The following is a 13,675-nucleotide window of genomic DNA, read 5'->3' on the forward strand; positions in this document are numbered from 1 at the left end:
AAAGCTGGTAATAGGGAACCCAAGGTTGAGAAGGGACAGTGTTGACATGTCGTGGGGTTGTTAACCATTGTCATAAAACAGTATGTGTACTAACTGTTTAATGAGCAACTATTTGTTCTGTAAACCTTCATCTAAAGCACAATTTAAAAAAAAGTTCTATTAGGAACAAAAAGGAGATGCTACACCAGTCTTGTATCTCAGTGCCATTTATTTATGACTTTAACATGGATTTCCAAGGTAAAAAGATATTTTATTATTCTCTTGAGTAGTTATGAGAGTTTATGAATACCATAGGGTTTTTTAAAAAATAATTTTATTTATTTTGTTGTTGTTGTGAATATTCATAGCAAAACATACATCAATTTAACAGTTTCTACATGTACCATTTAGTGACATTGATTACATTATTCAAGTTGTGTAACCATTCTCATCCCCCTTTTCTGAGTTGTTCCTCCCCCAGTTAACATATCTAATCTTTTAAGTTGCTATTGTCAGTTTAATCCCATATAGACAGTTCTTAAAAGGCAGACATTGTTTACTAGTTAAGCTAAACTATTAGTTGGTTTTAAGAAGACTTCAGGGGATATTTTTGGTTTAAGGTTTAAAGACTATCTCAGGGCAGTAGTTTCAGGGGTTCATCCAACCTTTATGGCTCCAGGAAGTCTGGAGTCCATGAGAATTTGAAATTCTGTTCTGCGTTTTCCCCCTTTTGATCAGGGTTCTTCTATGGAATCTTTGATCAAAATGTTCAGTAATGGTAGCCAGGCATAGGGTATTTTTTTTAACCTATTTTATTTAAAATCTATCTTAGAAGAAGTGATTCATCCTTCTGTATCTCAAATATTCTATGGTATAAATCATAAATAATACTATTGCAGGAAAAATTAAATCTTTTGTGTAATTTTGATAGAAACTTAAGCGGGTCCTTTTTCTTCACTAAGACTATGTTACTCATACAGTCTACCTAATTTAACTTCTCAACCTCCAAGCTTTTGTGACTATTATTCTACTGAAGGTCTAAGCTTTTAGACAACAAAAAGTGTGTTTTTTTTTTTTTTTTACCAATAGAAACCAAACATAATCCTGGAGCATACCATTCAAGTACTAGAGAACTAAATAGCCTCACAGTTAGTCCAAGGCCTTAACCTATGTCTCATTGTGTCAGGAATATCAGTAGTCAGATAACCTTTCGACTTGGATTTTTCCAAGTTTAATCAGGTTCAGATTCTCATTTTTGTAATTTAAGAACAGTAATGTTTACTTTGCATAGTAGTTCGTTTATTCAAAAACATTTAAATACCTACCAAATGCTAGAATTCTGCTAGTCTCTGAGAATATACCTATGAACAAGACAGATGTAATCCCTGCTTTCATGGAGTTTATGGTCTGTCAAAGAAGAAAGAAAATGCTAGGGTAGATGTAATAATATATGTAAAATATTTATCCCATTGTCTAGTACTGAGTAGAGACTTACAAAATATTACTTTCTTCCTTACCTTTTCCCTGCTTGGTCTTACTACCCTAAGATCTCTCATGACAATTATTCTGGCCAATAAGTCTGAGAAACATCATGTTGCTGATAGACTGTAACAGAAAATAGCAGCATGACAAATACAGTGTAATCACTGAGGAAGTGACATTGTTCAGTGATCTGAGTTTCCTGGTCAGTCTTGCTAGAACTGTGTCTTTCAGCAAAATGAGGTTGATGATTTCATTTCAAAGATCAAGTTGCAGCAGTTTTCATCATGAATGTTATCCAGTCTTAGAAAAATTGGCAACATTTACTCAACAGATGTCAAAGTCTTTCTGGAAGGAAGGTTTCTACAGCTGACAAGCTGACATTAGTACTGCTGATGGTAAGGAGAGAGATGACGATGATGCAGATTAAAAAAAAGCATTTCAGTCAGTTTTCATGTTTTCAAAATGGTTTTCAAATATTTTCTCTTTTGTTCCCACTAACGCCACTGGTAAAAAATGGGAGGCCTTGCATTTGGTATCCAGATAGTTCTGTGCTAACTTATATGGAATATACATAACAGTTTGTCAGAACTTGAAAACCAAAGATGAAGCAGCTTATGTATTCATGTTTTGCCAGTGGAATGGAAGAGGATCAGAGATGGTAGCTAGAGTTGGGGGCGGGGACATTTGAGATAAGGTATCTTAGAGTTGTAGCTTTTTCTGGACCTTGACTTTAGCTAAATCTCTGAACACCATCTAAACTAAACCAAACCAAACTCATTTCCATTGAGTGGTTTCTGACTCATAGGACAGAGTAGAACTGCCCCACAGAGTTTCTAAGGCTGTAAATCTTTATGGAAGCAGACTGCCACATCTTTCTCCTGTGGAGTGGCTGATGAGTTCTAACCTTCAACCTTTCAGTTAGCAGCAGAGCACTTAACCACTGTGCCGTTAGGTCTCCTTTGAATACCATCTAGCCATTGCATAATCTATCTGGAAGTCTGGATGCTGATTACTTCTTCCTCAGGTGTTTATGAAATCCTCCAGATACGTTGTTATAAAACACTTTGTCTTTTGTATGAACTATAAGAATGATAGGAACAAGAATTATTGATATTTTGAAATGGTTTATTGGTATTACTGTGGCTTTGTGACTACCAAATATGATAATGATAATCCAGAGAAAAATACAACTTCTTTCTCCCATCTTTTTACTCAGACAGATCTCAATATTCCGTAAAAGGGCCACTTTAATCTCTGCCCATGAAAACACATCTAGAGGAATGTCTGTAACAGGTTTTTCATAATATAATCGTTGCTAATTGATAATAAGACAGTGATGGTAACAGATTTGGTCCCCAGTGATTCCTGTGTTGTTTTCACCCAGCCCATAATTCCCCAGCAGTTTTTCCAAACAAACAAACACAAACCCATTGCTGTAGAGTTGATCCCAACTCATGGCGACCCCATATGTTTCCAAGTAGAACTGCTCCATGGGGTTTTCATGGCTGTGACCTTTTGGAACACATTGTCAGGCCTTTCTTCCAGGGTGCTTCTGGGTGGTTCATACTGCCAACATTTGGTTAGTAGCTCAGTGCTTAACCATTTGCACCACTTAGGGACTCCTAAACAGTCTGTAGATGCCCATATTTTCTGCTTTGTCCCCTCCAGTTTGGATTGACAGTTTGTAGACAGATCTTCCCAATGCACAGGTGGTGCCGAATGAGTCAGGTTCTTCTTGGGTTTCAGCTACTCTTAGAGCTTATTGAACAGTAATGGAGTGAGGAGGCAAAGCACTCAGGGAGGAGTAGGGAACAAGTACACTTTTATGAAAAGATTTACGTAGCAAAACAAGGTCAAATTCTGCAGTGGTTTGTTTTCCTCTCCCTAGTATTCCTCTTCAATCAGCAGAAGAGGGTGTTATCAGTGCTGGTGTCATGACTGGGCACATCCATCCTGGGTCAGACATGCTGCAGTCTCCAAAGAGTGCAGCAGATTGCAGTCCTCTGCAGTCCAGCCAGCCCAGCAGAACTTGTATAGTCATGTGTCCTGTTATAGCTGGAGTACCGAATTGGAAATGCCCCCTTAATGGGGCATTTGAGGGCAAGAGCAGTGAAAGCTTTCCCTGTCTCGAAACAGACTGCCCTTCCCCTAGTGTCTTAACCTAGTTTCTGAATAGGGCAAGGCAGAGCCTGGTTTGCCATGACATTTAGTCTTTTCAAGGAGCCTGATGAGGTAATTTAGTTTCTCCTAAGTACTATATATATAGATATCATCTTCGAGTTGCACATGAAATGGCTCATTCAATACCTTTTTTTTAGATGCATGAAAATATTTAAGGAAAAAACTAATCAACTAGCAGCATCACTGAGAGAACATTATGTTTGGCTATATTAACAGAAAACTACATTTGTGTTTTTGCAGCCCCGACAGCCCAACCCTGACTGGCGTTACTCTGCCTCCCTGAGAGCAGGAATGCACAGGTATGTGTTTCTCCATTTGCCTCAGTCAGAAGTAGCTTTAGCTTTGTGTGGCTTAGATAAAATATGCCTCCATAGGCCAGAAGCAGCTGTCAAAACTGAGATTTAGATACTTTGCCAGGGGAATGCAATTATTTTCTTCTCTCTCTATGTCTTTCTATTTCTTGAAACACTGGAAGAGGTCAGTGCCAAATGCTTATCAAGTGCTGGCAAAGAAGAGTCCCTGTAAGATCACAGAGATGGGCTGCTGTGTACTTTCTCTCATCAAAATTTCTACAAGGAAGTGATTCCAACTTCCTTCATCCTTTCTTTGCCCATACTTTCTATCTCTCCCTTAAAAATGGCAATTACTGTTGATGCTTTTGGACTCGGGTATAATTGTGCAGTGTATATGTACATGTTGTCTACCTTAGATTTCTCTCACACATTGACTGTTGCATCCTATTAACCACAACAGCTGGCTATTATTCTTGTTCAGCACTTGATAAGCATTTGGCCTCCTTATCTTTGCCATCTCATTGCTGTCTTATTGCCATCAATGGCATGGGCTCTTCAGAGGATGTGCCATGTGGAAAGGCCATCATTAAATATCTAGAGCTCAAATCTAGCTTAACCTAGAGAAAAAGCATTACTTTAAGAGTCAGATTAAATATAATTTGGCTTTCTCTACTTTGTCTTTTTGACAGTAATTGATTAACTACCATTATTCCCAGAGCTGATCTAGTATCTATACCATGGGGCCAAATAAAAGATTCATTATTTGTGAATATCTTTGACAACCAAATAGGGAGGGCAAAAAAACTAATGATCACTGCCGGCAAAAGGGTTTAATTTTAAAGAAGTAGTAAACTTCAAACGTAAGCCCCCCACCCCCCAATATCTGGGCAGTGGTTAAGCAGATCTTCACCAAACTTAGATCAGTTTCTAAAGAGAGAGCTTACAAAGTATGTGTTGAGCTGATGAAAAATTAGTTTTAGCCCATTAAAAATGTATTAGATTAAAATAAATTAACACATTCTCAAGCATCACAAATTGAGCAGAAATCATTACATTGGGTGCTATTTCTGAACCAGAAGCAATCAGTGAAGGACTAAAGACAGGTAGTTGGCTCTAGTGAGATGTCACATTGGAACCTGGGTCATAATTTTAGGCCAGAATCACTCATGTAGATACCAGAATACTAATTATCAGAAGGAGTTCTTTGTATTTGTTAGTGACCAGTTTATGCTTTTATCTGCATCTGAGCTATGCAATAGGTGGAGCCATGCTATAGGCTTACAGTACTAACCTGTTGTAAACCATACAAAGCATGGTTTACAATACTAACTTTTTCTCTCCCAGGTAAAGTAAGTAAAGTCAGTGCTTTGGTTGGCAAGTATCAAAGCTATGACATTCACCCTGAAAACTACATTTAAAATAAGTAAAATACCAAAACATAACCACTTCCTTATTCCATTTTCAAATGAAAAAAATAGAAAAGCTAAATGTGATCTTATTCAGGTTTCAATTAAGATATTATAATATTTAAATAGGATAAGAAAGGAAATAAAAATTGAACACCAAAGTGACATTTCTTCCTCACGATGTAATACATTGAACATACATTAGAATTGTGATTTAAATAATACTAATTTTATTTTCCACACGTGTGCTCGGCTTCTTGGCCTTTCCAGCCTCCTACATCATGTAGCTGTCCCTTTGAAAATTCTGTCTGGAGCTGAGCTGGTTCCAGAATAATTGCATTTTCCAAATGAATCTCATTGAACCTGTATCATTTGCTGGTGGGATCCAAGAACACTTGAAGGATATGAATATTTGGAAAAAGGAGAAGATGCTAGGGCATAGATGAAGGGAAGACTAGTGATAGGGCAGAGTTTAATAAATGAATTTGCAATAGATATGTTGTTCAAAGTCAAAGAGTGAGACTATTGAACTTATAAATCCCTCACCCCTCCCAGTTGTCTATGCATAAAATATATAACAAGATTAAAACAGAAAATAAGATTAAGAATAAATTGGGTAACCAATCTGGAATAACAATACACTTTAAAGAAAGTGATTTTAGTGTGTTTTCCTCTTTGTTGTAGAGAACTCAGGAACAAGGGAACCTGCCAAGAGAAGCTTGGGGCTTTTGAGAACGAGCGCTCCTCACTTGCTCAGCTTTAAGATGTTGAAATGACATTTGCTCTCTAATGGACTTCCTGCTAGATTTAGTGAGCACCACATGGTGTTAATGAAAACCAAAATTGTCATAAAGATAAAACATGTTTATTGCCTGAATAGTATAGCAGTCTGTAAGTCAACAATACCACAGTGCATGCAAGGTGACTGCTCAGTGGTAATTGCTTCCATTCAAACATGAGTAGAGTGTGGTAGCTGCAGCCCTGCCTCCATAGATGTAATTTCGAGGGTGGAAGGAGAGCTGGAAAGGTATTTATGGTATAACCATTATCTGGGTCTGTGTATTTACTCAGCTCTGTGCATCTGGAAGAGGCTGGCATTCTACGGGCTGGTCCAGGAGGGCCTGATCAACAGTGGCCAACAGTATCCAGTGCAACACCAGGTAAGGAGCTGGGGTCCCTCCATTCTTGCTTCAATTCTGGAAAGCGATAAGATGACCTGTTTTTTGTAAGATCAGAAATGCTCGTGGCTTTTTTTATTCTTTTTTCCTTTTTTTACCCAGATGATTTCTTTACATACATAATTATTTTTATTTTTTACATGATGTCTTTCGAGAGTTGAAAACAGATCACATAAGGGTGTGTGTGTGTGTGTGTGTGTGTGTGTGTGTAGGTGTGTGTGTAGAGCTCTTTTCAAAAATAATCAGGTGCCTTTCAATACTTAGGCTATCCAAGCTACGCAGAGTAGCTCTGGTGGCCTCATACACAGAGATGACACTGTTAGCAGAGAACTTTTGGTTGAAGACAGAGGAAACCCACTCAAAGTAGTAAGCAAAAGGGAGGTAGATAGACAGAGGGATAGAAAAAAAGACAGATAGACATACAGAAAAACAGAAAGAAAGAAAGAAACAAATAAATAAATGGAATTTCTCTTGGAAGTGGAAAGTCAACGGAACCAAGTCATCACTCTCTTTAACCTCCAAGTCAAAGTCAGATTTTAGATCTGCTTCTCTCTGCACATCTGTATCATTCTGCAGACTGACTTCTACTGCCTTGGCATGCACATTGCCAGACATGACCACCACAGTTTCTTAGTTCAGAGGACCAGTGGGGACCAATTCCTAACCCAAAATTTCAGGAAAGAGAATCTGCTAAGTTGGATCAGGAACCCAGTGGCTAGGTGAGCATGGGCAAATTGCTTAAACTTTCATTTCCTTAGTTTCCTCATTCTTGTTCAATGGCTAAGGTGGTGTCATATGACAAAAATATAGCTTAAAAAATATATGGCTTTGGGGCCCATGCCTGTGAATGATGGTGGCAGTTTTCAGAAAGGGGATGATCATGGGCTGGGCAGAGACCACAAGGAGTGTTGCAACAATCCTCTATTATTGGAACATGAGGATAATGAAGATAGTTACTATTTATTGAGCCATACTATGCCTAGGCACTGTGCCAAGTACATTACATACATGGTCTCATTTATTCCTCTTGACAATCTTGCAAGGAATTTATTATATCTATTTTACATATGTGAAAATGGAGACACAAATTAAGAAACTTACCCAAGTACACATAGCTTGTAAGTAATAGAGATAGGATTCAAACCCAAGTATATCTAGCTCCAAAACCAAGTGTATCTGGTACTTGTATTCATAGCATGGATGGCTTTCAAGAATCCATCCAAACAAACACAAATATATAAATAACAGATGACATAAGGCTATGTGTGTAAAAAGTTCTTTCCAAAAATAATCAGGTTCCTTTCAAATGCTTAGGCTCTCCAAGGAACTCGTGCAGCCAAGAACCCATATTTTGTGGCAACTCTAAAAGCTTTTGTTGATTTTAATCAGCCAGCATTTACTATTTATGAATGTTGCACAATTTAACTAAAAGTCATATTCATCCAGAAAAAAAGAGGCCAAGTTAGTGCAATTCATTAGAGAGCTAATATTGCCAGATGGCAAGGGGAGGACCATAAAGTAGTTCATTGACAAGTCTGCAACCCAGTGCCAATGATGGGGTGTAGAAGAGGGCTGGAGGAGGATGTGGTTTTAGACTGCCAAAGTGTTGCAGGATGGGGAGGCATCTGGAAAGGTGAGAACCACTGAATCAAAGCAGCTGCACGAAATCATACCTTGACCTAGACTAGACAGGCTTTCATTTTGAGGTTTGTCTTGTTAGTTCTCTTAGAGGTATTGCAGCTCAGTCTGTTGGGCCAAGAACTAACTTTAAGTACATTCTCTCTCTCTCACTGATGATGCTGGCTGGTGTATATTCCTGGTAAAATGTGAAATAGGAATCTTTAATTGATTATTTCATCTGCATTTGGCCCATGTCTCTCCTTCAGATTCAGAAAGGTGTTAGGACAGAATAGGGTCTTCATTACTTTCCTTCCCTATTCCCCAGTCTCTCTTATATAATCCCTTCCAACTAGGACTGTGCCTGGCTGTGACTGAGTTACAGTCCTCTCAGGTATGGGAGAGCTGGACAGAGTCCATATCTTCCAATTACTGCATGGGTGACCTAGCCACGCTTTTCAGCATACCTCTGCACAGACAATATGATTCTCCCTGCCCTTTGCACTGTCCTTTTGGTCCTTTCTAGGTTTTAATAATCAAAATATGTTTTGCACTGTGTGTAGGGAATATAGCATAAGGATTAAGATTATGATTTGAGTTAAATTCCAATCTCAATTTACTTGCTGGGTGAGCGTAGACAGTTTGCTTGAATTCATAGTTTCTTGATGGCTTCATCTATAAATTGGATATAATAATAACACTGGTCTTACGGAGTTGTCATAGAAGTAAAGGAGACAAAAAGAGCTGCAAATAGTGCTTGCCTTATAGTGTTAGTATCTGTCTAATCTTCTTATTCCTTATTTTCTGGTTTACTTCTGTTTTGTGCAATTTATGGTATGGCCTCGGTTGATGGAGGTCAGAAATCAGAAGTTCTCATCTCTAGGCCCAGATACAGACCCCCTGAGACTGGATCATCCTGACATCCATACAATTCATTTCCCCCCCAGCTGGCCACGTGGAAGTGGGGTGACGAGTGGTTATTAGTTGTTGCCTGAAGAAAAGGAAAATACTCCAGAAAACTTGATTGTTTTCTGTCCCAAATAAAGCCTGCCTTTCATTGGTTCTGTTGCCCTTAGTGATTCATGAAGAAGGCGTGGTTGTTTCCAAAAGACTTCCTCCCAGTGCTGAAGTCTCCTTATACTTATGTCTGAGCCCTTCTCAAGAACCAGTCATTTATTGCTCTTTTCATACCAACACCTGCAACAGCTGCAGCTGTGGGCATAAAGGCAGTGGGGCCTGCTTTGCACTAATCATCATCACATGTGTTCCCTGCAATTATTTTTCTTCCATTGATTAATTCTTTTGCTTTGTCACTAAACTATTCATTTATTTTCATAGTCCACCAAGGCCTGGGATAAAGATGCCACACTCTGAAGGGATCAATGGGGATATCACCAGGTGATGTTTTCTGCAGGGTAAACAAGTCAGGCATTAAATTGGTTAATCCTGATTACTGGCCCCTTTCTCCAGCCTTGTCTCTGAGAGAACAGACCTGGACCATGGGCTTTCTTATTTCCTTAACGGTCTCCCATGGAGACTGAGCAGAGAAAGAAAATTAGCTAAATAGGGAGTGCACAGAATACAGTCACAGCCTCATCTTCAGATGGAGGAATGTGTTGGGGGGGGTGAGGGGTATTAAAGGGCCCGTCAACCACGTTGCAACTCTTAGTTTCTTAGTGTTGCTAGGACAGAAATACCACAAGTGGGTGGCTTTAACGAACAGAAAGTTATTTTCTCACAGTTTAGGAGATAGAAGTCTGAATTCAGGGCACTTGCTCTAGGAAAGGCTCTGACTGCTCTGGAGGCAAATCTTAGCTTCTCTGGCATTCCTTGGTGATCTTCTCCTGGCGTGTATCTTCCCCTCCCTTGGTGCTTCCTTGCTTCTGTGACTAATCTGCTCCTTTTATATCTCGAAAGTAATTGGTTTAAAACACACCCTAGACACTGATATGGCCTCATTAACATAACAAAGAAACCCCTATTCCCAAATGGAATGATATCCACAGGTACGCTGTTGTTATTAGGTGCCATCGAGTTGGTTCCAACTCATAGAGACCCTGTGCGTAACAGAACAAAACATTGCCGGGCCCTGCGCCATCCTCACAGTCCTTGCTATGTTTGAGCCCATTGTTGCAACCACTGTGTCAATCCATCTCATTGAGGGTCTTCTTTTTCACTGACTCTCTACTTAAAAGCATGATGTCCGACTCCAGGGACTGGTCCCTCCTGATAACATGTCCAAAGTATGGGAGATGAAGTTTTACCATCCTTACTTCTTGGGAGCATTCTGGCTGTACTCTTCCAAGATAGATTTGTTTGTTCTTCTGGAAGTCCATGGTATATTCAGCATTCTTCACAGGTATAGGGATTAGGATTCACAACACAAATTTTGGGGGGAACACAATTTAATCCATAACAAACTCCTTTTCAATTTCTCAAAGTGAATGCTCTGAAGAGGTTTCAATGAGTGGCCTCTTAAACGTTCAGTTCCTCGAAAGGAATCCCAAGAGGTTAGAAAAAGACTGAGCCTGCCTTTGAGGGAGCTAGTCTGGTCTCAGGGGGGGGCCAGGCTGCTTTACTTTCTCTCGCTGGTTTTCCCAGGCTCCTCTGTCTACATTTCAGGAGGTCTGCAGGACTTACCTAAAGGCAGCTATGAATTATTTTTGGCATGGGAGATGTTCACTATTTTCCGAAGAGCTCGGGGAATTCCAAAACACACAACACTGCCAAATATAACATGATACCTTGTCAAGCAAGGCCCCAGGGGATCTAGGACTAAACAGTGAAAGATTAACAATCATGTAGGTGAGGCATCTTATGGCAATGAGGCACAGTTAGAGAACATTAGTTTAGAATGACTGGAACAGTAGTTCGCAAAGTATAACTCCCAAATCAACAGCACCAAAGATACCTGGGCACTTGTTAGAAATGCACATTCTCAAGCCCCACCCTAGACCCACTGAATCAGAAATTCTCAGAGTGGGGCCCAGTAACCTGTGTTTTATCAAGCCCTCCGTGTGATCCTGATGCACTCTTAAAGTTTGAGAAAACTGGTCTGGAGTCAAAGTATTTCTGAAGTTGACTGGTATCTTTGGAGGCTCAGATGCCGTGCAAGGAAGGCATGTGATTATGATTCTTGCAAGACACGGGGCATTTCTCCATATCAGAGAGGTAATCATTAGGAGCTCATGCTCTGGAGTCAGAGCGACCCTCCTTTGAATTCTACCTCTGCCATTCAGTAGTTGCATGTCCCTGGGACTGTAACTTAACTTTTCTGATTCCCACATTCTTTCTCTATAAAAGGAAATAATGTTAAACCAAAAAAAAAAAAAAACTAAACCCGTTTCTGTCGAGTCGATTTTGAGTCACAGTGACCCTATAGGACAGAGTAGCACAGCCCAATGGGGTTTCCAAGGAGTGGCTGGTGGATTCAAACTGCTGACCTTTTGGTGAGCAGCTGAGCTCTTAACCACTGTGCTGCCAGGGCTCCAGGAAATAATGATAGCATCTACCTTATAGGATTGTTGCATGAATTAAATGAGATAATGCACACTTATTGCAGTGTCTGGAGAATGGTAAGTGTTTAGTCAGTGATAGCTCTTTTTATGATTTTTCAAGGTATAAGTCTATCCTTCAACTCGAGAATATAGGCCTGTGTTGCTCTGAGCAGTCTCTGTGGGAAGGCTCTGTTATAAAGGTTTTTTTTAAAAGTGCCTATCTCTTTGTTTCCTTGGGGCATTGCTTTTGCCCTAGTTTGCCACTTCTCTTTACTCTGTGGAAAATGGACACAGTTTATGTGCCCTCATTTTACAGAGGGATTCATGCTGTTGTTTGTTTTAGGGATTCCTGCCTCTCTGACAAAACCAACTCCCCACAGAGAGACTCCATCTCTGATTTCTCCCCGGAAAGAAACCATGATCTTTAAGTTTTCTGGAATTCGTTTAGGAGCACTGTCAACATGAATTTTTCCACTTCATGAGTGACTGCAGCCTCAGGGCCTGTTGGAGAATTTAGAAAGCGCGCTGTTCCACTAACCTGCTCACCCGCAACTTCTGCCATTGTCATGGCAATGACAGGCCTGGGAGGTGTGTGTATATCCTTATTAGGAAAAAGAATGAGGTCAAGGAACTCTGTGAGTGGGGCAACTTCCTCCTGTCAGTACCCTCCACTCTCACCTTCTTTCCCACAGCCCAGAAGTGTCAGCTTGGCTTAGTGGTCTCTAGCTGAGGAAAGTGAACCCTTGTAAGAAGCACTCTTGGGGATGTGGAGTTCATGTTTGCTGAGAGTTCTCTATGTGGCTTATAAGGCACAAAAAATTTTTATGTGCTGGACTGGTCTGGAGGGACAGAGCAAGATGGTGTGGGAGGGGAAATTAGCTAGGGAACCGACTCATCGGCACCTAACAACCACCACCACCACCTAGGAGAAGCCATGAAGCTTAAGTCTTTGCTGGCTCTATCCATCCATGGCTTTCTTCATCCCCTTCTTGGAGGACAACTCTGCATCTTTGTTTTTGAGGGTTATGTAAATGAAAGACAGGATGGAGACTTTATTTTTTTTCCCTGAAATTAAACATTTGATAAGTAGCTTCTGTTTAATTAATAGATTCTGAGATAGTTCTTTCCCTGTATTTCCTACACCATTCTCATTTCCCTCTACATCAGTTCTAGGATTGATTGCTCAGGGCAAAATACAGTCAGGGACATGATACATAATAAAAGAACTTCTTCCATAACAGTGGCTCCCAACAGAGATTATGTGTCTCCTGAAAACTAGCCAACCCCCTGTGCCCTCAGATTTGTGTTCCTGGGCATAAAACTTAGAGGGTATAGTGAGGAAAGAGGAGACACATGAACTGTCCCCTTACATTGCAGCTTCCTTCACATCCCACAGATGCAGAGAGCAGGGATGGATTGTCCAATAGGAAACTTACTTTGCTTACTAGATCACCTGTAGTGAACAATTTCACTTTTTTTCACCACATCAGAGATTCTGCTGCTAGGTATGGCTGGCATCTGTGTCTCTCCCAACCCCATAGCACCTCCCTACAGAATCAAAGCCTCATTTCAAATTTACAACCCCTGACAGGGACAGATTACCCAGTGAGCAAGGTAAGCATGGGTTACTTGTATTTACTTCCTAATCTGCAGTGAACAATTTCACACGTTTTTCACCATGTGGTGAAAATCTGACCCTGGTGGAGACACTGCAGGCTAATTAATTCAGGGTCAGGAATGGAGAGTCATAATAGTTTCTTTGGTTATCGTTGATCCTTTTAACATGTCAACTCCACTGAAACAATACAGCTTGACCCCCGAAAACTTCATCATGAGAAACAACTTTTAAATGTGTCTCAGAAAAATAGTACCTGTTGTCCTTTGTTTGTTTGAGAGTGTTACATGGGACAGAGAGTTTTCCAAATTACCTTGTAACTTTTTCTACATGCCATCCTTTCTAGCTGAATTTTTAAGCCCCTTGCCAAAAGGGAGATTCAAGTTTATGTTGGGGAGATCCTAGTGCCACAAAGGGCCAAGGGTGG

At 40.1% G+C, this 13,675-nt stretch overlaps 1 protein-coding gene across 6 annotated transcripts in view; it reads left to right on the forward strand.

The window, feature by feature from the left end:
- The window catches only part of LOC101350070 (protocadherin alpha-C2), a 195,284-nt gene that overhangs the window by 157,966 nt on the left and 23,643 nt on the right, over positions 1–13,675 (forward strand). For all 6 annotated transcript variants that reach the window (XM_012556890.2, XM_004381096.3, XM_004381095.3 and 3 more), the window contains exons 2-3: positions 3,883–3,941; positions 6,413–6,501. In XM_012556890.2, coding sequence (XP_012412344.1) covers positions 3,883–3,941; positions 6,413–6,501 — 148 coding nt within the window. The remainder of the gene's footprint in view (positions 1–3,882; positions 3,942–6,412; positions 6,502–13,675) is intronic.

Source organism: Trichechus manatus, unplaced genomic scaffold (assembly GCF_000243295.1).
Source record: "Trichechus manatus latirostris isolate Lorelei unplaced genomic scaffold, TriManLat1.0 scaffold00080, whole genome shotgun sequence".
NCBI classification, from domain to species: Eukaryota; Metazoa; Chordata; class Mammalia; order Sirenia; family Trichechidae; genus Trichechus; species Trichechus manatus.